Source organism: Condylura cristata, unplaced genomic scaffold (assembly GCF_000260355.1).
Source record: "Condylura cristata isolate star-nosed mole 26May11 unplaced genomic scaffold, ConCri1.0 scaffold00007, whole genome shotgun sequence".
Taxonomy (NCBI): domain Eukaryota; kingdom Metazoa; phylum Chordata; class Mammalia; order Eulipotyphla; family Talpidae; genus Condylura; species Condylura cristata.
Genome location: NW_004567108.1, coordinates 55,187,650 through 55,210,031, shown reverse-complemented (window position 1 = coordinate 55,210,031; position 22,382 = coordinate 55,187,650). Strand labels below are relative to the sequence as shown.

The following is a 22,382-nucleotide window of genomic DNA, read 5'->3' as shown; positions in this document are numbered from 1 at the left end:
ATGCAAACACTTACAGAAAATTTGTATTCTTTAAAAACATTAAGCAATATATTATCAGTTGTAATCTTATTCATCTATGTTTTTAAGATTTCCAATATATATATATATAAAACAATAAACTTCCAGTAATTTAAATAGATGTGATAAAATTTGTACACTAATTAAATGTCATTCAGAGCCGATTTACTGCTGGTCTAAGCACAATTGAAATCAGATTTGTTAAACCCCTCTTCAATAAGAGAAAATAAACAGCAAAGGATAAAGATCTGTAACTGGGTGGGAATGGTAGGGATTCTGAAGGAAGATACACAAACAATGCAACGAAATGGCAGCAAAAGAAAAGAGATCAAAACTGTAAGAATTAGATTCCTCAAAAAATTACAGTTTCCATATAATTTAGTAATTCCACTTCTGGGAATAAACCCAGAAGAAGTGAAAGCAGGGACTTGAACAGGTACTTGTGCAACCACGTTCATAGCAGCATATTTACAATAACCAATAAGTGAAGCAACACAGGTATATATTAGTGAATGGATGTATAAAAATAAATGTGATATGGGCCCTCTCTGGTGGCACAGCGGGTTAAAGCACAGCGCTATAAAGCTAAAGCCACTTCAGCATGAGTTCAATACCCATTCCAGAGGTGACCCACATGGCACGGCAGACCTCTCCAGGTCCACCCACTGCTCCCCTCAGCAATGTACTTCATTGATCTGCCTGTTCTGCTTCCCACTCTGTCTCTAGTGAATATTCTCATGCCCCTGCACCTCTGGCCTGTACTCTAGTTCTGTATGCATAAATAAATAAATCTTTCAAATAAATAAATGTGACATATACATACAATGCTATATGTTTTCACCAGGAAACTCTGACACTTGCTGCAAGGTGGAGACTTTGCTAAGCAAAACAAGCCAAACAAAGGAGGAAAGTACTAGATGAGTCCACTTTATGTCCATAGTCAACTTCATCAACACATAAGGATGAATGGTTATTGCCAAGGAGTAGTATGAGGGGTGGGGAGGAAAAGGAGCTAAAGTTTAATAGGTAGAGTTTAGTTAAGCAAGATGAAATAATTCTTGGGATAAATGGTGGTAGTGGAGACCTAAGAACGTGAATGTACTTTATGCTACTAAACTATATATACGTTTTAAAAATAGTAAAATTCATGTTGTATATATTTTACTACAAACACAAGAACTTGAAAACATAAATGTCTGGTCCAGTGAATGCATGCTCAGAATGCACACACAACAAATATCTCTGTGATCTATAGTTGAATAATTAATGTTAATAATATTAATCCCCTAAAGTGAATTAGGTTTAGTGATAAAAGCCAGAGAGAGAAATACAAAGACTGAATGATTTCACTAATGTGGTATATGAAGAAAAGAACAAACAGCAAAGTAAATAAAGCAAAAATAAACTTTTGGACTATAAGGCCAATGAGTCACTACCAGAAGGCTAAAATACTAAAATTTATTTTGTATATATTTTACTACAATCAAACACAAAAACTAAAAAATATACATGTCTTACCAGAATATATCCTTACCAGAAGGGAAGGATAGTGGATAAATTAGGAAAATGCTATAGAGAGACAATGCTATAGAGAGGTATCAAGAACTTTTGGGTTTTGTTTTTTTTGGTTTTTTGTTTGTTTGGTATCAAGAACTTTTAATAATGAACTTAATGTAGACATGAGGCAAACCTGTATGTATATGTATGTAGTATATGCACCTTATATAATGGTATAATACAATGCTACATCTCTAAATAATAAATAAAACCATAAGCTTGATCAATAAAATCATTAAAAATAAAATACTTGTTTATAAATATTAAAAAATGGAAATATGAGTCAAATGCAAACACTTACAGAAAATTTGTATTCTTTAAAAACATTAAGCAATATATTATCAGTTGTAATCTTATTCATCTATGTTTTTAAGATTTCCAAAGTGGAAAGCTTCACTTAAGTCTCATGTGAACACCAGTTTTATGTGCAACTGATTACATGATTAAATCATGTCACATGTTTTACTCTTATGGGTTTCGTCGATATCTGAAATGCAATAGTGCATGCTGGCTCAGCTAAGGACTTGTCTCATTTATTCACTGTTGTAACCTGGTGCTTAGCATAATTCTCAGTAGAACGTAATCAATAAATATTTTTGAATAAGTGAAAAATCACCATCATGTCATACTTTAAACTCCATCGTAAAAAAAAAAATACCATAAGTTTGTTTATATATAAATATAAGCTACTATTTGGCAAAGTAACACAGTACCTAAAATGTAGAAAGTAATCACTGAAAATGAGTCTATTTTCTGTTTTCTTAAATGAAGAAAATGACATCTAGTAACATGTATTTCTTTTATTAAATTTTCTATTAAAATATTTTCTTAAAGTTTGGGAAAAATGCATTTGTTATAATTCTTGGCACATATCAAAATGAAATAAAATCATTTTTAGAAAGACAGGAGCCAAAGTTTTTCACATTCTATTTTGAGTTCTGGTGAAAAGATTCCTTTCAGCAGGAATAAAAATGATTTTTGCCCAGACATTAACCAAGAAAAAGTCCCCTGGAACCAATATTCTGGGAAAGGTTCTCAACTCTCGATAAAAAGGCAATCAAAATCAAAATGCCATCTTCCAAGGTCAAGGACCAACGCATCACCCACTGAGAGGCCCTCTGAGGTTCATCCCACAGCCATGATCTCTTGAATATAACATCAAGATTAAAAATTCCACTTACGCATTTGTGAAGCTGATGTAGCTGCACTGAACATTTTTCTCATTTATAACATTTGCTATTTTATCATCTTATAGAAAATGGTATCATGGCATTTTGCGGCCAGGAGTAGGGTGCAAAGAAAAAAATCCACAATTTGGGATTTAAGCTCTAAAGTAAACTTTGTCTCATTCAGTGCATTTAAGTATCATTAGAGTTACTGCTTTACTGGTTTAAGAATTTCAAAAAATCATATTTTCAAAATGATAGCATGGTGAAAAAGTAGGTTAAAATAAATGAATACGGATTGTTTCTAAATAGGTTCAAATAAATAAGCCGCTAACTACTTAAATAAGAACATGAGCATAGGAAAAAGATAATTTACAATTCTCAATGAAGAGATTCCTGCAAAATAAAGAAGATTGATACTTACAAACTAGGAGGAGTTTTATTCAGGATGTAAGCAGTAATTCAAAAAACAAAGTCTTGGTGGCCCTCCCTGGTGGCTCAGAGGGTTAAAGCACAGCACTAAGAACCAAAAGCCACTTCAGCAAGAGTTTGATCCCCATCCCAGAGGTGATCCACTTGGCACGGCAGACCTCTTCTGACCTGACCCACCCGTTGCTCCCCTCAGCAGTGTACTTCGTTGATCAGCCTATTCTTCCTATTCTTCTCCCCACTTAGTGCTGAAATGGTATGTAGTGCATGAATATGCTTTGTTTAATTACAAAATTCCAAAAATTGTACCTTTTCTTTTTTCTCCCCATGTAGAACGTCAGAAATGGCCCCCAAGCCTTCCTGGGCTGGATGAGTGAGAAGTAGCTTAGTTTGTTCGTAGGTACAGTTGGAACGCTAAGTGGTATATACTCGGGACTACTTTGACAGAAGTAGGTTTTTGAATGTAACAAGATAAATCAACTTGAGTTGTTATATATTCTGGGGAATCAGTTCACTACAAATTGTGACTGTAAATATTGTATTGTAAGTGTTTTGTAGTTTTCCCCCAATAAAACTTTCGGGATAGAAAGGTAAAAAAAAAAAATAAAAATAAAAACCACCATTCCATATCCTCTCTTGAATCTTAACTATGAAAGAAGTTCCTAATCGCCGTTTGTCTGAGACCCGTGTACACAAACCAGGTGGTGAAACCTCTCACCACCCCTGCATCTCTGGCCTGTACCCCAGTTCTGTATGCATAAATAAATAAATCTTTAAAAAAAAATTGGAAGGGAAGTGCACGGGATTATGGTGATGGCACACGGGTGACTTGGTGATGGGAAACCTGCGGGGATTACAATTGAGATGGGGGGGCGGAATGTACAAAATGATGTAAAAATAAACTGTTATTTTATAAAAAAGCCTTGAACTTGAAGCATAATAAATCTGTCCCCTAATTCCTTTGTGAGCCCAAATATAATCTCTTAATTTGCACATCTGTAAAATGGGAATATTGACTATACAAGACTGGAATTAGTATATATTATTCTTAAAAGGCATGTCCTTGATAAATAATTTCATATTTTCTATTACTATGATCTCTTCCTATGAGCACAGTGCTATAATACTTAAGCCTGATCCCTCAGAACTGTACTTTGATATGCTGAGAACTCCCTAGAATAGGAAAAACTGGAGTCACATGTATGGTGTATGCAAACAAATGCCTTTCCATCACCTCTGAAATAACTTCCTCAGGCTTCTAGAATGTAGGGTGACCCTAAAACTCAGCAAGTGTTCTCCAAGCACTTCTACAACTTCTAAAAGGGCTAGGCAAAAGAAGAGATGTTTTCTTTCATTCTTATCCTGGTCAGGGTCAGAAGTTAAGGACTTAGGTAGATAAAGAATTAAATATAGTTGCAAACAATTATTCCTGGTGTGGAAGAGACTGTTAAAGAAGCCGAGGTTGTGTGGCGGGCAAGGTTAAAGAAGAAAGGGATGTTTCAGGGAATAAGCACCTCTGTTATTGCCTTGCTCCCTTTTTTTACTATAATATAAAGATCTGGGATGGAACCCACAAAAATAGCCTTGCAAAAGATGAAAAGGTCAAGTCTTCATCTGGATATTTGGGATTATCTAAGATGAAGAGTGAACTTTCACCATTTAATTGGCTAGTTAATGTCCAAACTACGCAAGCAATGACTGCAAGCATTGTGCCCAAAATTTCTGTGCTTGTGCCTAGACAGATTAACTTGTCTATTTCATCCTGGTTCATTCAGTCTTGGAAGATAGTATAAATCTAAAAATTTATCCACTTCTAGGATGTCCAGTTTGTTTGCATAGAGACATTTGTTAGAGGTTCTTAGGATAGTTTGTGTTCCCTTAATACCTGTTGTAATCTCACTTTTTCATTTCCAATTCTATTTATAAACCTATATTTTTGAGAACTTTGGCAACATGTTTATACTATGTTTCTAGGATTTACGTTCAATTTTTTTTCTTTTATTCATTCTTTCATTTCATCAGCATTTATAGGCAAATACTGTTCCCAAATACTATAATGTACCTCAGTAAAATGTTTAAATGACTTCAGATAAATTGTCCATGAACATAATGAAATGTGTAACAAATGGATTTAAGGAGGAACACATTCTTCAAAAAATTTTAAACTTATGGATGTTGTTTTTTCTTTCTAGAATTTCACTCTAAGTCAAACCCTTTGGTTTATTCTGGCATCATGATCTCAGGGAAAGCTCAGTGGTCCCCAATCTGTGTAAGGGCAATAGAATGATAGTAGCCAGGAATCTGCTTATCTTCTGTTCTAGGAGGTCAGATTCAATAATACATTGGCACAAGAAAAAAATAAGTTACTTCTGCTGATATACCCAAATATGGTTATTAACCTAACAGCATTAAAGATAATATTCAGGCTCTAAATAAAAATGGATTTTGGCCCTGCTGTATTCAATTTCTAGTTCATAAACCACCTGTTAGAAGATAATGCTGAATCCTTATAGGCAACCAAGCAATAAATAAAATCTTATGAAAAATGAAGGTCCAAGGCCAAAATCATACTACAGATGGAGTACAGATAAGATAGAGTGATCAATGGGGAAAAGATTTAGTTTATTCAATCTGCCAAGAACTCACTAGATAATTTTATATAACTCATAATCCATTAATTTCAAGCTTACCATTTGTCAGGCACCATGTGAAACACTTCACACCAGTTATTCCATTTAATCCACACAACAGCCATAAGAATATGGGTACTCTTCCTACTACCACTTTCATGAAAGAAACTTATATTCAAAGAGTGAAAGTAATATACTCCAAAATCACACTGTCTCTTTAGACCAAAAAAGGTATCTGAGGTCATCGGGCTCAAACAGTGTGTCAATGCAGAGGTTTGGAAGATAGCCATCAAGTCTCTACACACTTCTATTAAGGAAGAGGAGTTCAGCAATTGAAAACCACACTGATAAAAGTTTCTTCCTTTGCTTTCAATTTTGCCAAACCTTCCTCCCTTTAAGTTCTATTTTTCAGTGGCTTTACTTTAAAACTCTAGAGACCCTCCTTATTCTGGCTGAAAGAAGTACTATATTCCTATATGACTTGGCTTCCAGAAACTTCAGAGTGAATGGACTGGGTATCCTCCCCACAATCCCCAATCCCTTGCTCCCCCCCACCCCCACAGTTTCCCAAAGTCCTGGGGAAATAATTCAGTCCCATGTTGCAGACTTTGTTTCAGCCTAATACAGTATCAAGAGTTTGTCTGTTCCTTGCTACGTGAGCTATAGTGTGTCCCCACTAATGAAGAGATTCTTGGAAACTTACGACTTTAAAGTTAAAGGATGTAATAAATGAAAAAATAAAGTTAAAGGATGTATAATAAAACCAACTTACCTTACACTAACTAATAGGAGCAAGAGTTAAGTTCCAATAGCATATTTTGGTCAACAAACATACACAAAATCACCAGATTTCCAAATTTAAAAAAAAAAAAGGGCTTTGAATATTAAGCAGCAATCATTTGTACTCATCAATTCATTTCCCAACCTTCTTACTCCAATTCAGGGTTGCAGGAGGCCAGCACCTATCCTGGCAGTTCAGGGCACTAGGCAGGACCCACCCACCCCTGGACAAGGACCTCTCCCATCACAGGAGCCTCACACACCCACTGGATTCACGAAGGTTGGGACAATGTAGATATACCAGTGAACATAGCATGTATATCTTTGGGATGCAGGAGAAACTCTGGTAGAGACAATGGCTTTGGCTAGGAATTTTCTTTCTCTCTCATCAATGTTATGAGGAAATGACATTATTTGAGGCCCTGTAGCATGTCTGGTGGTGTAGCCCAAGTTCTCATACACTTAACTGCTGCCATGTCACATGACTGAAATATAAGTAGCTTCCAGCTGGCTCTTTGCCCTAGGTCATTTGTCCTGAACCACAGTTAAGTCAGTTAGTTATCTGTTGACCTGTTCTTACATATTTTATATTTCAATTTTTTAAAATTTCACTCTTGTGAAACTCATCAGAATAGCTCCTATAATCTTCAAGTCTACAAAACATTTTAAAATTAAGATCCTGTTAACCTAATTTGTCATTCAGCCTTGTAAAAACTGGTAGTTTTCTTACAAATCACAGAGAGCTCGGTCAAGTTCAAGTATTTTAGGAAGAGGTGGGAAGAATCACACAGTATTCTCTCATCCTAGAGTTTGAAGATGGCCTGGACCTGCAGAATTTTATTTTAGAAAGTCTAGTCATCTCAGGGGATGTCCAAAGTTCAGACTTAGCTAGAAAATTTCATGCAAGGAAGTTCAACCTAGCTGAAATTTCCCTGTACTTCTAGAAGCAGATTTCCCATTAACAGACATTTGAAATCATAATCTGCATTTTTATTATGCCTCCTCTGCCACAATTAGGTCATGCCTATTTCTTTGTGTCATCTATTAATTTCACACTGTCTTCCTTGCACTACTTCTAGCTCCCAGCATAGCAGAGAGACCTGTAGTCTTCATTATTTCAGTTTCGGTTCCTTCCTGATTTCAGCCATATTGACACATTTCCACAATTAAAATGTAAGCTTTACACCTTTTGTAAGTGCATTTTAAATCTACTATATTGGTTTCTTAGATGGGTTTTCCTTCTCTGATTTGTAATTATTGTATGTGCTTTTGTCATATTTCAAAGGGACTTCCCATATGCCATTTATAGATGCTAATAAAAGTATCATTGAAATAATTGTGAGATGAACTTTATTACTATAGTTGGGTTAAATAAGTTATGACACAGGATCATACTTGAATAGCCAACTTATAGATAATTAGAATAGAAAACTTAAAAACCAAAGTGGTATTAAACATAGCGTAGAATTTTTTTCCCTAAAGGCCCAGTCCAATTAGCTATTTCTTCAAGTCATTTGATGGGCAATAATCATTAAGCATATGAACATAGAAATGACTATGGCTGACTATGTAGCAGCATAATTGTTGAAATGTTTATTTTACTTTATTTGGCAGTCATGTCCCAATATATTCCTTATTAACATTCATCAAGATCATCACATTGCTGAAATTAACCTGCTTCATCAGGATATGTTAAAGAATTTGAATAATAGAGCTGACTTGTGTTTTAGATACTTTCTCTGGGTTGCCTATTCTCAAACCAACAGAACAGAAGACTTTGTACAGGACCAGAGTCCTTTTATGCTGACTTTGCATCTGATAGTCAACAAATAGTAATTGCACATTGACTCTAGGTCAAACATAGCACCAGAAAAGCTCAGACAAGTTCCTGCCCTGAAGTCATAATAATAAAAAAGGATTTAACCTTGTCCAAGAACACATATTCCAACCCACTGAACAATGTAGGAAAACTGATAAATTACTAAAAATGTAAAAGCTACCAAGAATGAATCATAAAGACAGAGAAAATTGGAACGTATCTTAACTAATAGGAAAGTTGAATCAATAATCAAAAACCTCTGAACAAAGAAAATCCCAGGACCAGATGGCTTCACTGCCAAATTCCATCAAACATTTAAAGCATAAGTGCCAATCTTTCTCATATTTTTCCAAAAAAATTAAAGAGAAGGGTGTATTTCCAAACTCATTTTGTGAGGTCACTATTACTCTGATTCCAAAACTAGACAACAATATTACAATAAAAAGCTAGCAAACCTAATTTACTAATATATAGCACAATAAAAAGTTCATACGCTCTGGTTAAGTTCAAGAATAGTTCAACCTACAAAAATCAATCAAACTGATGCATCATTTTAACAGAATGAAGGATAAAACCCACAAATCATCTTAATAGATGTTGAAAAAGCTTTTGACAAAATTTTACACACTTACAAGATGATAACATTCAAAACTAGGAGTAGAAGTATATTACCTTAATGTAAAAAGTTCATATATGAAATGTAGGTGACAGCTAACATCAAAATCAAAGGCAACAGTTTTATCCTCTAAGATCAGAAGCCAAAGAAGTATGTCCATTCTTACCATTTCCTTACAACACAGTACTGGAAGTCTAAACAGAGAATTAAGCAAGAAAAAGAAAAGATATCAAAATAGAGAAAAAAAAGGCTAATCTGAAAATGCCTGATTTTATATGTAGCAAATCCTAAAGATTCTATAAACATGTACACAGTTAGAATTGGCACATTCAGTTTAAGTTGCAAAATCTAATAATCAATATATCAAAAGTTTTATTTCCATTCATCAAAAATAAACATCCAAAATAAAATTAAGAAAATAATACCATATGTAACAGCACCCAAAATTAAAATACTTAGAAATCACTAAGGAGGTAAAAGATATATTCAGAAACTGCAAAACATTTGTGAAAGAAATTTTAAAAGTTTTAAATAAATAGCAAGACATTGCATTTTGATAGATGGAAGGCTTGCTATTGTTAAAATACCCAAACTATCCCAAGTAACCTCTCTATACCTATCAAAATCCCAATGGAAAGTACATAGAAATAAAAAGCAACCTTAGATTCCAGAGGACTCACAAAGGACATAAAATAATCAAAATGTTAGGGCAGGGAGAGAGAAGGGCACCACTGAACCCCCAAACCTGCCTACTCTAAATAGGTTCTGCCATCCGCCACATTAAGACAAAACATATAAGACTTTAATAAAAAGGAACTTTAATACAACACAGAAGACAAAGAATATAATTTCTAAATCAAATACCTGAAGTTACCCATCCCTTCTTGGGCAAAAGTCAACCCAAAAGGGACTGGTACAAAGCAAGGCCTGAAAGCCTGTCACAAGCCTAAAGCACCTTCTGGCTGGGACCTATAGAAGAGGGTCAGAAATGGCCAGACAATCCTGGGAGGAAAAAAGCAAAATCAAATCAATATAAACACTGCCATAGTGAACCTCCTCACAGATGTCTCACCCCCATCACTTTCAACCAGTCCAGGGCCAAGAAATAAACATGGTTTCTTCACATGTCTCCCTTTGCTCCATGAGGCTTCCTCAGGTCTCCTGGCTCTCCATCCTGCTTCCTTCCTCTCAGATTCCTTCTAAGCTCTTCTTTTCTTTGTTCAGCTCAACCCTCCTTCTGGGTAGCGCAGGGAACCTGGAATTTCCCCTTTTCCTGGGGACCACCCTGTTACAATAACAGAATGGACAGCCCAGAAATAAAGCCAAACGTAGACAGAGCCAACTGACCTTCCACAGGGTGCCAAGAACATATAATGATGAAAGGATAGTCTCTTCAATGATGTGCTTGAAAAACTAAGTCTCTAAATGCAAGAATTAGACCCTTATATTACACCATACACATACAAAAAAATGTAAGATAGGAAACTATAAAATTCCCAGAAGAAAACATAGGAGGAAAAATCTGGACATTGGTTTTGGCAATTATTTCCTGGACAAATCACCAAATACACAGACAACAACAATAAAAACAAACAAGTAGAACTACATCAAACTAAAATTTCTGCATAATAAAAAAAGTTGATACAGTGAAAAACAGAGAATGTGTTTACAAACCACATATTGTTAAAAAAAAATTAATTTCCAAAATAGAGAATGAGCTCTGTTAATCCAGTAGCTGAAATCCAACTAATCAAGTAAAAATGGACCGTGGTGGAGTATTATGGGAGCTAGTGTAGATGTGATGTGGTAACATATATCTAAGGAGGCGTGAACCTGTACCACTGAATCCTATGCATAGTGTTACAAGCCAATGTTAGCCAAACAAAAAATAATTTGGGAAAAAAAGGGCAAAAGACTTGAATAAATAGGTTCCCAAAGAAGACATACAAATAGTACACAGGTATATGAAAAGATGATAAATATCACTAGTTATCAGAAAAATTAAAATCAAAACCACAACGCGATATCACTCCATATGTACTCGGATGGTCACTAGCAAAAAATAAAACAAAACCAAAAGCCCAGAAAATAACATTTGTCATTGAAATTGGAACCTGGTTCACTGTTGGTAGAAATGTAAAATTCTGCAGCTGCTACTGAAAACAACATGGTGGTTCCTCAAAATAATTTTAAATATAATGACCACATGATCTAGCAATCTCATTTTGTTACAGGACAACCAAATGTGAACTGGGTTGCCTGTCTGTGTGTCCTCATCCATGCTTAAAATTCAACTGCACTGCAGGCAACATACAAAAGGGTCAATAATGGGCTTATTTACAAAAGGGAAAGGAAATGGTACAATCCAGGGAAAGAGAGAGAGATACCAAATTAACTAGAACATCCTACCAGCTCTTCTGCCTTGGAACTCCAATAACACTGAAAGCTCATCAAGAGCCAAAGGACCAGCCACCAGTCACTCAGTCCAGAGAATGAATGTCCCGCAGTCCAGAGAGCCACATGGTCCAGAGTCATGCGGTCCAGAGAGAGAGCACATCTCACATCGCTCCCTTATATTTCTCCGAAAGTCCCAGAATGCCTGCTTAGCTCCACCCTTGGGTCCTCACAGTTCTCTCCTTGGTATTGCTAGGAGTTGTGGTATTGCACTGGAGTAAGGGCTGGAGTCCACAAAATTCTGCAAAGTTCCTTTAGGATATTCTTTCCCCTTAACAACTTCTCCATATTTTTCCAAGATATTTGAAACTAGGATCTCAAACAAATGTTACTATCTTTTTTTACAATAGCCAAGATACAGAAACCACCTTAAGATCCAAGATGAGTGGTTAAAAAAATAAAAGATGTGTGGATAAGCAAAAGTGGCATATACACAACAATAGACTATTTTTCAATACTGGAAAAAAAGGCAATCCTGACTCATACTATAGTGTGAATGACTCCTGAGGACAGTATATTAATTGAAATAAGCCTATCATAGAAAGACAAAATACTACATGATTCCATTTATACACGGTATCTAAAGTGGTCAAAATTATCGAAACAGACAGCAGAATGGTTTGGGCCATCCACCACAAATGATGCTGAAAGATCAACTAAGATGATAGGGAATTAATCACTCCTAGCTTTGGTAAAATAACATCATTGGCAACCTTAATTAAAATGTTTACTGCAGCGATAGGGAAATAATAAGACTAGTAAAGGCGTGTGAGAAAAAAGGAAATAACTTGAAGACAAAGAGTAGATATATTTACAAATATCAGAGAAATGGTGCAAAAGAGAGAGAAGTAAGCATTGTGTGAAAAAGAACTTTTTTTTAAAGGGGTAACTTTAATATCTGTGTGCTGACTGGAATGATTTGACAGAGACAGAGAAAAATGCTGATGAGGAGAGAGAGGTATAAATTCAGAAGCAAACTTGGAAGAGATATGAGTAGGTGGGATCCAGATCACACATGTAGAAGCTGTATGGAGGTAGGATAAGGACCATGTTTTCCTTTTACCAAAATAAAATCAGAATATTCAGAAATGGATGTAGGTGAGCTGCTGGATTAATGGTGGTCAACCGAAGAACTTCCTGTCTGTTTTCATCTTTTCTTTTAATGTAATAAAATCATCAATTTGGAGCAAGGTAGGAAAGAAGTGTTGATTTCAGTATGAAAAAGAGCTATGAAATTATCATCCCAATGAAAAGGAAAATGAATTCACTAGGGACATGTACTAAAACAGTCCGGCAATTACTGAAGGCCCAACTAGATTCGTGGTCAAAACCTTCTAGTGAATGCAAGCATCTGAGCTGTGTAATTTTTCTCCAGCAATGTTTGAGCCTCTGAAGTTTCCTGGGGTAGGAACAAGTGGAAAATGGGATTTATCTGTCTGGGAGTTTTCCCAGGGTAAAAATCATAAGAAGAAACAGTAAGACGAGAGAATTAAGGACATATTCCAGAAGTGGGTATCTAATGCTAGAGCAAGGAATTTGAGCTGATACAAAGAAAAACAAGGACATGAGAGAGTGATGAAGACTAAACAAAACCTTACAGCTCTATATCCTTTGTTTCTAGCAAAATTCAAAGCTGAATCTTTACATCCCTCTGACCACCTTTTTCCTTAGAAAAGTCCAGAGTTGGTCACAGCAGGAGTATGTTCCGAACCAGTGTGCTGAAGAAGGATCCTCCTTCCCTTCTTCCTCTCTCCCCACCACAGGACTATAAGGGGATACATGCATGAGAAAACATTGAAATAAATTCCCATTTATCCAGCAGGACTCCTTTGAAGTACATCTTACTTTTCATCACCCAAGTCAGTAGGGGTCTTCATCATGGTCCACATTGCTTCATGAAATAAAAATCCTCCAGGTCAATCAAGACACCATGATTTACAATACTGACTGAAAATAAACATGGCTGCCTCATAAAAGTTAATTTACAGGAAGAATTCTTCTATGTCAAGCATAATGCTAGCTGGCATTTAAGACAGAGTAGTGTGAGAATTGTCTGCTCCCAGGATCTGTAATGAAATACAGGAACATAACAAGAGCACATCTAACAAATCAATGGGCCATCTGTTTCAGTACCTGAACTCCGGAGGTGACTAATCCTGGCTGCTTCTCAAGAACATTTAACCATCTCCTCCTGCCCCTCTTCCTAAGCTATCTTCCTCTCTTAATAGAGCATAATAAAAGCATATGGTGTTGTAGAAAGCTTCTGGTGGCAGAGTCCCAGCTGAACCATGGTGCATTTTTTTCTCACTTTTTCTGCCTTTTAAAATCTGTGGTTTACCTGTATTTGTAGTCCCCAATTTTCTGTGACTGATCCTACCCAGGGCCAGAAAGAGAAGAAAATATAAAAACTTGTTGAGGATATAAAATTTCATGATTATTTCTAGAATTCTTTGTATGTCCATCTAGGGGAAATGTCCTCTGGCTTCCAAAAACTAATGCTATGGGTAAGAGGCAGCCTCAGTGATGGCAACAGGTGAAGTTTCCAGATTAACCGAATTGATGCCTTTAACAATAATTAAAATGTGTATATATGTGCATGTGTGTCAGATTTAAACTTTTTTTGGAGGCTCAGCATATACATATATATATATATTTTTTAATGAGTGTGACAATACAGCAGAGCTGTTAGAGACTGCTGTTTAATATATCAGATTTGTTTTAAAAGATTTCTTTATTTATGTATACAGAACTGAGTTACAGGCCAGAGGTGCAGGGGTGGTGGGAAGATTCACCAGAGACAGAAGGGGGGAAGAACAGGCCAACTGACGAAGTACACTGCTGAGGGGAGCAGCGGGTGGGTCAGGTGAAGTCTGCCGCGCCATGTGGTCACCTCCTGGATGGGGATCGAACTCATGCTGAAGTGGCTTTATCTTCTTAGTGCTGTGTTTTAATCTGCTGCACCACCAGGGAGGGACAATATATCAGATTTTTAAAGCCACTATATTGTTCTAGGAATGCTCAGTGGGAACAATGTGGAGCCCAGTTGTGGGCTTACTCTGGATTTGGCAAAAGGAATGAGAAATTAGGTAACACCCATTAAATACTTACTTAAATGGAAAACCAAGACCTTTCTTGGAATAGAAGTTGAAAAGTTGATATAGGCAATGCTTGTATGTATGCAAAACACACAAAGTGAGCTAACATTGAGATTGGGCAGAGTACAGAATAAAATATGTTACCCTCTGCCCGGCCCTCATCAGCTCATACATGAGTCCTAGGACAACATCAAAAGAATCAATATAAATTCAAAGAACTCTTGTGTGAGCTCCCTACCAAGCAAAGTGATTGAAAGATTCTTGTAATATTTGCACCCTGGCTTCAGGAAGAACCATAGTAGAAGTTGGCACCAGCAGCTCTCTCAGCTCTGGGAGCCTTTGGCCACAGTGGACTCCAGAGCCCTTGCTACACAGTAACATCTTTGTCACTAGGTTTCTACAGACATAGCAGGACCCAGGTGGGAGCATGGGCAGCAGGGTTTGGGTATACAAGTGCTGCAGAAGCATAGTTCCCGATATGTCAAAGTACTAGAGAACCAAGTTCCCCTAAACAGGAAGAAAAGTGGCTGATACCATGTGGCAACCCTCCAAACTGGCTCATAAACTATATTTGAGAATTTGATCAGAGATTTCCAGAACTATCTCTATGTCCATTAAGTCAGTACTTGGGAGAAGCTGAAACTGACAGCTTGACTCCGATTTTTCAGCTGGCAAGATTTTAGGAAGCCACCCTTTGTGTCTCTGTGTCTTCTTTTGTTAGTCTTCCTCGAGAATATGCTGCAATATCATTATTAATGGAAGACACTCAACAATTTGATTTCTCCTCTATGTGATTTGCTCTTCCTATTTTGATGGATGGGTTTCAGAACTAAAATAAGAGAAAATAATGACTAAATAAGAATATGAGAAATTTCATATGACTAAAGTGTATGATCCATACACACTTTTCACAAATTTAAGGGTTTACATTTTTGATTTGGGGCTTTGACTATTTTCAAACAACGATTATAACAAATAACTAAAATTCAAAGAGTGAATTAAACCATCCTTCAAATACATAAGATATGGCTTGCAAATGAAAATATGATCAAACATTTCCTTTCTATCAATAATCAACGTACTGCTTATCTTTTCTCAAATGGCTTTCTAATGCTCATTGTCACTACATTTGGCACTCAAAGTGCCTCTATTGCTCAAGTAGAGTTCTAAAGATTTAAGTTATACATAGTTGAATGACTCTGCAATGTATAATTATAATTAAAGTGCTGGGCCTCTGATGTAACAAAGAATGAAACCAAATGGACAAAGAACCAAGTCAGAGATGCTTTGGAAATTGTCATTAATGACCACTAACATCACAAGATGGTCAGATTTTAAGTGCTATCGATGACTGATCTCACTGAACAGGAGAACTTTAAGGAAATAGGGGAAATGTTTTACATTTATCACAGTGATTTAATTTGAACACTGAAGTAGCAATTAAATAACATGTACTGTTCATGACAAACTATATCAGAAATGTTCCCAATCTGGGTCATTAACTTTGACTCAGATATGGGGCAATGGTTCTAAAGCTGGTTGTAAATTTGAACACTCATGAAAGTACCACACTACACAGTCCAATGGGAAGAGTTTGTTCAAAGAGCTGTATTTAAAGGTGGCTCTGAGACTTCCATGAAGGGTCCTCTAAGGCAGTGTTTCAACTGTAATATATGTCACTTCAGAATTTTGTTAAAATGAAATTTAACTTAAGAGGTCTAAGGCTGGGGTCTAAAAAGTTGCAATTCAACCAGCCTCCCATGTACGCTGCCACTGCTCATCCCTGAGCCATCTATGACTAGGAAAGCCTCAGAATTTTATTGAGAGAATATATAAAAAGCATGTGTGTATAAGAAAACACTTTCTAAACTGTGTAATGGCATTAGAGTCACTTGATCATTCAGTTCAATTCATCAAGAAAAAGTCACAGTAGGATAAATTCTGTTCCAGTTAAGCTTCAATTTTTCCTTTTTAGCAAAATCAAAAACAAAACTGAAAATTGGACAGGTAACTAAAAAACTGCATTGGTCTTTGATTTGCTTAGAAATCTGAACTTGTATATTACTATCCTGAAAATAAAAAGATATAAAAATAAATTCTGCCTTTTAAAAGAAGTTCATATAATCAGATCCAGTCCCAGATTTATCCTGTTGTCTCATCCCAATCCAAACAGCAATAGTAAATGACAAGGAAAAGGAAGAAGACAGTTGGTTCCAGGAACAACTGCAATAATAAAGAAAAGATCACTGTGAGAGCAAAAAAATTAAAAACTAATAAAAGCAGACACAAGAACACAAATATTAAGTTTCTTAAGTAAAATTTCTAAATTTCTTTTTATTGATGTTGGAATTTTCTAGAAGAAATGAACTGATTTCTAAAGCATTTCTAAAGCATCACCAGCAATTTCCATTTAAGGCAATACACTCTCAATGAGGGTACAGTTCCAAACATTTTGACCAACCTGTCATTATCACATGATCAGTTTGCCACACGAGGAAGACTTCCATCACACATCAGCAAGAGCACAGCAGACCCTGCACATACAATAAAAAGCCTTCCCTGATATTTTAGATGTGATATAGAAAGACAGACAACCTGCCATAGACCCAAATCACCAATCTCCTACCTAGATCAAGCAATAACTTGCTTGCTCCCACAAGGAATCTATTGATGATAGCATGGATTATGAAATTAGAACTCTGCTTCAAGATTTAGAAATTCACCAGCCTCACTTTCACCAGCATGTTATACTTCATTCTCCTATTTCTATCCCTGTAAATGTTTTCTCACTTATTTGTGAGAGGTCGGATCATTTATAATCCCAAATGCTGGGGTGTTATTAAACAAACACATATGAATAAAAATCAGTCTTGCTGTCATCAGAGACAGAAATGATAAGTGCCTCTGTGTCCCTGTATCTGACAGTATCATTCCTTGACAACTAAATTGAAAGTAAAACTACTAATCCCAATTACTAGTTTTATTCCTTAGTCTTTAGTCAATACCAAATACTTGGAAGTGACAAACACAAAACAATCACTCAGAGATTTGGGTCTGAAAGCACTCAAGAAGCCTACAAGTGAAAAATGTTGCCATGCCAGAACTGAACACACAGCAGGGAATATCACACCCGCAAGTTGTTCTGTGCATCAGCCCTGAGTAATCTGGGTCAGCTGCCCTGAGGGGAAGCCTCCTAATCAGGCAATCTTCACTCTCCAGTTGCTTCACCTAAGAAAACCTGAAGCTTTGAGGATGACAGAGCAGCAGTTTCCTTCCACAGAAACACTTGTGTGGTGCATCAGGAGTGGTTTTAAATGGTGGAGATAATTACTTAATTCAAGCTGTAGCAACTGGCCAAGTAAACATGTAGCAGCCAGGAAGCTATTAGCATGATTTTAAGGCAATTATTCCATTAGTGTTTAATAGTCTCCAATTAGACTTCTCTATCGAAGTTTGAATGTCTTTTTTTCTCCCTCCAGTAATTCTCACAGTTGAGTAATCCAGAAAGGTACCAAACTCATTTTAAATTTGTGTGTGTGTGTGTGTGTGTGTGTGTGTGTGTTCCCTAACACTATTTATATACCTCAAACTTACTTCACAGAATTATGGGGGAAATAAAAATTTTTTTGTGGGGCCTCCCTGGTGGCAAAGGGGTTAAGTGTCGGAACTATCAAGATATCATCAGCCAATGGGGCATGAGTGGCCTGAGCTTGATCCCTGGCCAGGGAGCTGACCAATATGGCACAGCAGACCTCTCCTGTCTCGCTCACTGCTCCCCTCAGCAAGGTACTTCAGTGGCTCTGCCTATTCTGCCCCTCACTCTGTCTCTAATGAAGCCTCTCACAACCCACACCACCCTCACTCCCACCTCTGGCCTACACCCCAGCTCTTGAATGCATAAATAAAAATAAAACTTAAAAAAAATATTTCCCTGACAAATGTTCATGAAAACAATGGGAGGCCTGCAAGGAATCCTGCAAGTATGATAGTAAAGGGGCTGAGGATGCAATGGAAATTTCTCACTTATTTCATGCCACCAAAATAGCAAATTTCTGAACTCAGTTGTTTTTTACTTTATCCCATTGGGAAATGAGGAAAGTTGTCTGGTTCCTGCAAAGAACTTTTTTTTTTTTTGCCACTTGTTGCTGCTGAATCATCTAGATACAACCCCAAATTATCTCCTTCCAAAATTCCTAGATCTTCCTAAGACTCTATTGAATCACTGGGTTGACAATTCATCACAGGATTACCTTCACAGAGCTTCAATGTTGGTATCTATGTAATAGAGGTAGCAGCACCAGCACTGCCGTCTTCACATGATTTGGGAAAAGATTATGTGATCTCCTGTACACACCAAGTCTTTGAAAAAGTGGTGAATTTCAGAAAAATAAGACGCATTCAGACATGGTATCATGCTGTCTCTCAGGACTACCAATGTGAACTTTATCTCTGGTAAGTGGCTTATTAGAGACCTTAATCTTTTTTCCTTGTATGCCTGGAAAAATGCTCAGGTGAGAGTCGGGTGAGAACATGTGGAAATTACTTTCTAACAATTAAAAAAAGAAAAGGAGGGAAGAAAAGAGGCTAGGAATGCCTGTAATTGTGATGGTGGAATTTTGCCAGCAAAGTTGTGTACTTTCTACTGTTTCCAAAAAAGAGCAATCCCCGTGCTCACCCAGATTGTCTGCAGACTGGAGAAGCTGGGCTGTTCTTTTCCTTGGAGATACCTGGGCTCTTGGGAAGCTATCTCCTGAAGAAGGGTAAAAGGAGACAAACCTTTCCTTCCTGAGGTAGGCGCTCATGGTAGACTGTGATTGTCATGGTCGCCTTTCACTTGCCTAATAGTCCCTGACTTGAATTACGGATCACCTCTACCGTTGCAGGTTACAGCTCTTGGGATTTTCAAGAAACCCTTCTTTTCCTCTCCTCCTGTCCCGGGCCCATTACTTCAGTATTATGTTTTTCCCCAATGGCTGCGAGGGGGCGCAGGACAGGGCAGATCAAGAGAAGGTGGACCACCAAGTAGAACCTGAAAATCCACGTCAGCTCTCAACGGGGGTCAGAATACCAGTCGGTAATCCGCCCTCGAGCCGGACCTGCTCTCCCAGCCCAAGTGAAAAGTCACCTTGGTGTGGTAGTATGGTCGCGTCCCCCAGCCGTGACCCGGGGAAACTGTCCTGAAATGAGTCTCCCTCCCGCACACCTGAGCTTCGGACTGCAGCGCGCTCGCGCTCCAAAGACCTGCCCATTGCTCTGGTTCAAGTCGCGCGCACTGAGCCGAAGCCTCTGGATCCCTCCAGGCTCTACCTCGCTTTACCCCTCCTAGCAGCCTCCTATGCAGTCTGGACACAGCGCAGTCACCTTTCTCCAGCGGTGCTCGGCGGGTTAATCCCACCCCTGCGCCTCAGCCCAGGCAGGTTTCCCGGCCAGGGAAATCAGTCCCGAGCCACAAACACTCTGTCGGACCGGCTTGCTCTCCTGACCAAGGCGCTCTCGGCGCTCGCAGCACTTGACCCGACTCCAGAGCCGGCGCCCCAGACCAGGCCCGCGGAGTCCAGGCACCAGGAAAGGCGCCCCCCGCCCCTCGCCTCCTCCGCTCCTAGTCAAGGGCAGTGATCACGCCGCCGCCGGCGCCTCAACTTTCATCACTCTTGGGGAAGTGCTTTGTCTCGTCTAAGGAGACTGGGGGCGAATATTAATGACTCGGGTAGATTCAATTCAAGAGCTAGTAAATCCACTCGATTCTGTGCCGCTCGGTTCTGTGACAGAGATTGAGTCGGAAGTCCGCGAGCCCAACCCTGAGGGCACAGCTGGTGCTCGCCGCGCGCTGCCCCCCACCCCACAGACCCAGCTATCGCCCCCACGCCCCAAGTCTGCAGGGGAAATCGTGGGAGGGGGCCAGGAGGCACTGACGGAGAGCCGAGCCTTCGCTCTGCCCCAGTTCCCTCAGCACAGCCTGCTTCCACAGACCAGCGGGAAGGCAGTCACCTTGACTCCCGCGCCATGGTCCCCAGCGGTTTGGAAAACGCCCGGAGGCCGGAGGCTCGGGGCGCGCCCCCCTGACCTGCGACCCACCCCTGGAGATGAGTTTCCCTCCCGCGGGCACAGTGGCAAGTTACCACTCAGTGGCAAATTAAGCAGGGCGGGGTAGGTGGAGCAGGCGCCGAGCGCCCCGTCGGCAGCCTTTGCGCGCCTACCTGGGATGGCTAAATTGGTGAGGGGGATGCTGTGGATGCTCTCTGGCAGAGTTGCCATCCAATCGGCGAATTTTAGCTCGTTCTTCCCCTGAGACGAGGCCATCGTGCCGGTCGCCGAGGCGCGCGCTGGTCCCGGCACTCCTAGAGCAGGCTGGCTGGCTGCTGCCGCTAATCCAATGTTTGCTCCAGCCCCGCTAGAGTTTACACTCCGCTCTGCGCCACACCCACAGGATGGCGCAGACACATGCTAATTTTAATAATTATTCAAAACACCCCATGCTCCCTTAGTGCCTCCGCCAGACTCCGCTGGAGCTTTTGTTCCTGACGTCCGCGCTCAGCCTTCTCCTCCTCTCCCCTCCCTCCCCACTTGCCCCTCCCCTCTCATCCTTCCTATGCGTCTTTGCCTTTTCTCGCCATTCTGCAGCTTTCCTGGGCTTCCTTTAAAAAAAAAAAAAAAAAACTTGATCCATCCGTCTGCTTTGCCCAGGGTCTTTCTCTGTCTTTGATGTGACTTCCTGGTCCTGTTTACATAAAAGAGTCTTGCAGTTGAACCTAAAAGCTTAGTAGACTTTGGGAGTTATCACCTTCCAGTGAGAGAACACTCAACCTGGCCTTCCAGATTTTCCATTCTTACCAAAGAGCTTTCCTCTTTGCAAGCTGTAACCGTTTAGGTCTGCTCAACAGGAACCCTCCTGCTTATAACAAAATGGTGGTCTTTATTTACCATTTTGCCTAAATTTTGGAGTTGATAAGTGGATTGCCAGCAAAAGGCAGTGTCATCTAGATGGTTTACACTTAATCTTAATCCCTGGCATCCTGTTGCAGGCATTTTAAGGTAAAGAAGTACTTTATCTCTTTCACTTCCACTGGTGGTAAGAAATCTATGTTATTTCTATGGCGAAAGCTGCCTATGGGTCTAGGTCATTTTTTGTGGCACTCAGGACAAGAATGATGCCTAATGCTAGGGAGGAAAAAATCACCACATTTCACAGTGACACTCTAATTATTGCTAGTAGCATTTGGTGGAATTTATTTGGCACCATTCAAAATGATCTATGTGATTGTCTGAATTTTCATTCCTTGGCAGACGAAAGAGATGTGCCTTCTCAAGAGAAATCATCCATTGAGCTTCCAAAGAACTGTCTTGGTCCACCTGCTCTCAAATGGGAAAGAGAAGAGAAATGAAGTCTTACAAATGCTATGAGTCTAGAGATGGTCTAACTGGAAATGTATATGTAATAAAATGAAAATGTGCTAGAAGGTTGCAACCCAAAAAATGAGCTGCAATAATGGTATTTCTATTTCTTGATCCAACAGTATGTAAATCCTTTTCCTAAAGTAAAGGCTATTAGGTTGGGGAAATGAAAACCAATATAGGAAAGAAAACAATAAAACATGATCATAATAATTTCATTTCCATAAACCACATAGCATAAAAAAGAAAAAACCTGATAACTCCTTATTCTCATACACGGATGCAGAGCTTAAAGAATGCCCATTCCAAATGAGGAGCATTGTGGAAAAGTTGGGGAGAGAAAATGTAGCTCCTTTTCCTTGTGATCAAATTTTCCATCCTCTCATAGAATCAACTCAGTTTCAAGTGGACAAAATATTGTTATCT

At 38.7% G+C, this 22,382-nt stretch overlaps 1 protein-coding gene across 1 annotated transcript in view; it reads right to left on the bottom strand.

Annotated features, from left to right (window-relative positions):
- Positions 1–21,041, bottom strand: part of PLCXD3 (phosphatidylinositol-specific phospholipase C, X domain containing 3) — a 128,905-nt gene extending 107,864 nt beyond the window's left edge. The window contains exon 1 of the mRNA XM_004678349.2: positions 20,762–21,041. Coding sequence (XP_004678406.1) covers positions 20,762–20,864 — 103 coding nt within the window. The 5' untranslated portion in view covers positions 20,865–21,041. The remainder of the gene's footprint in view (positions 1–20,761) is intronic.
- Positions 21,042–22,382: the final 1,341 nt, after the last annotated feature.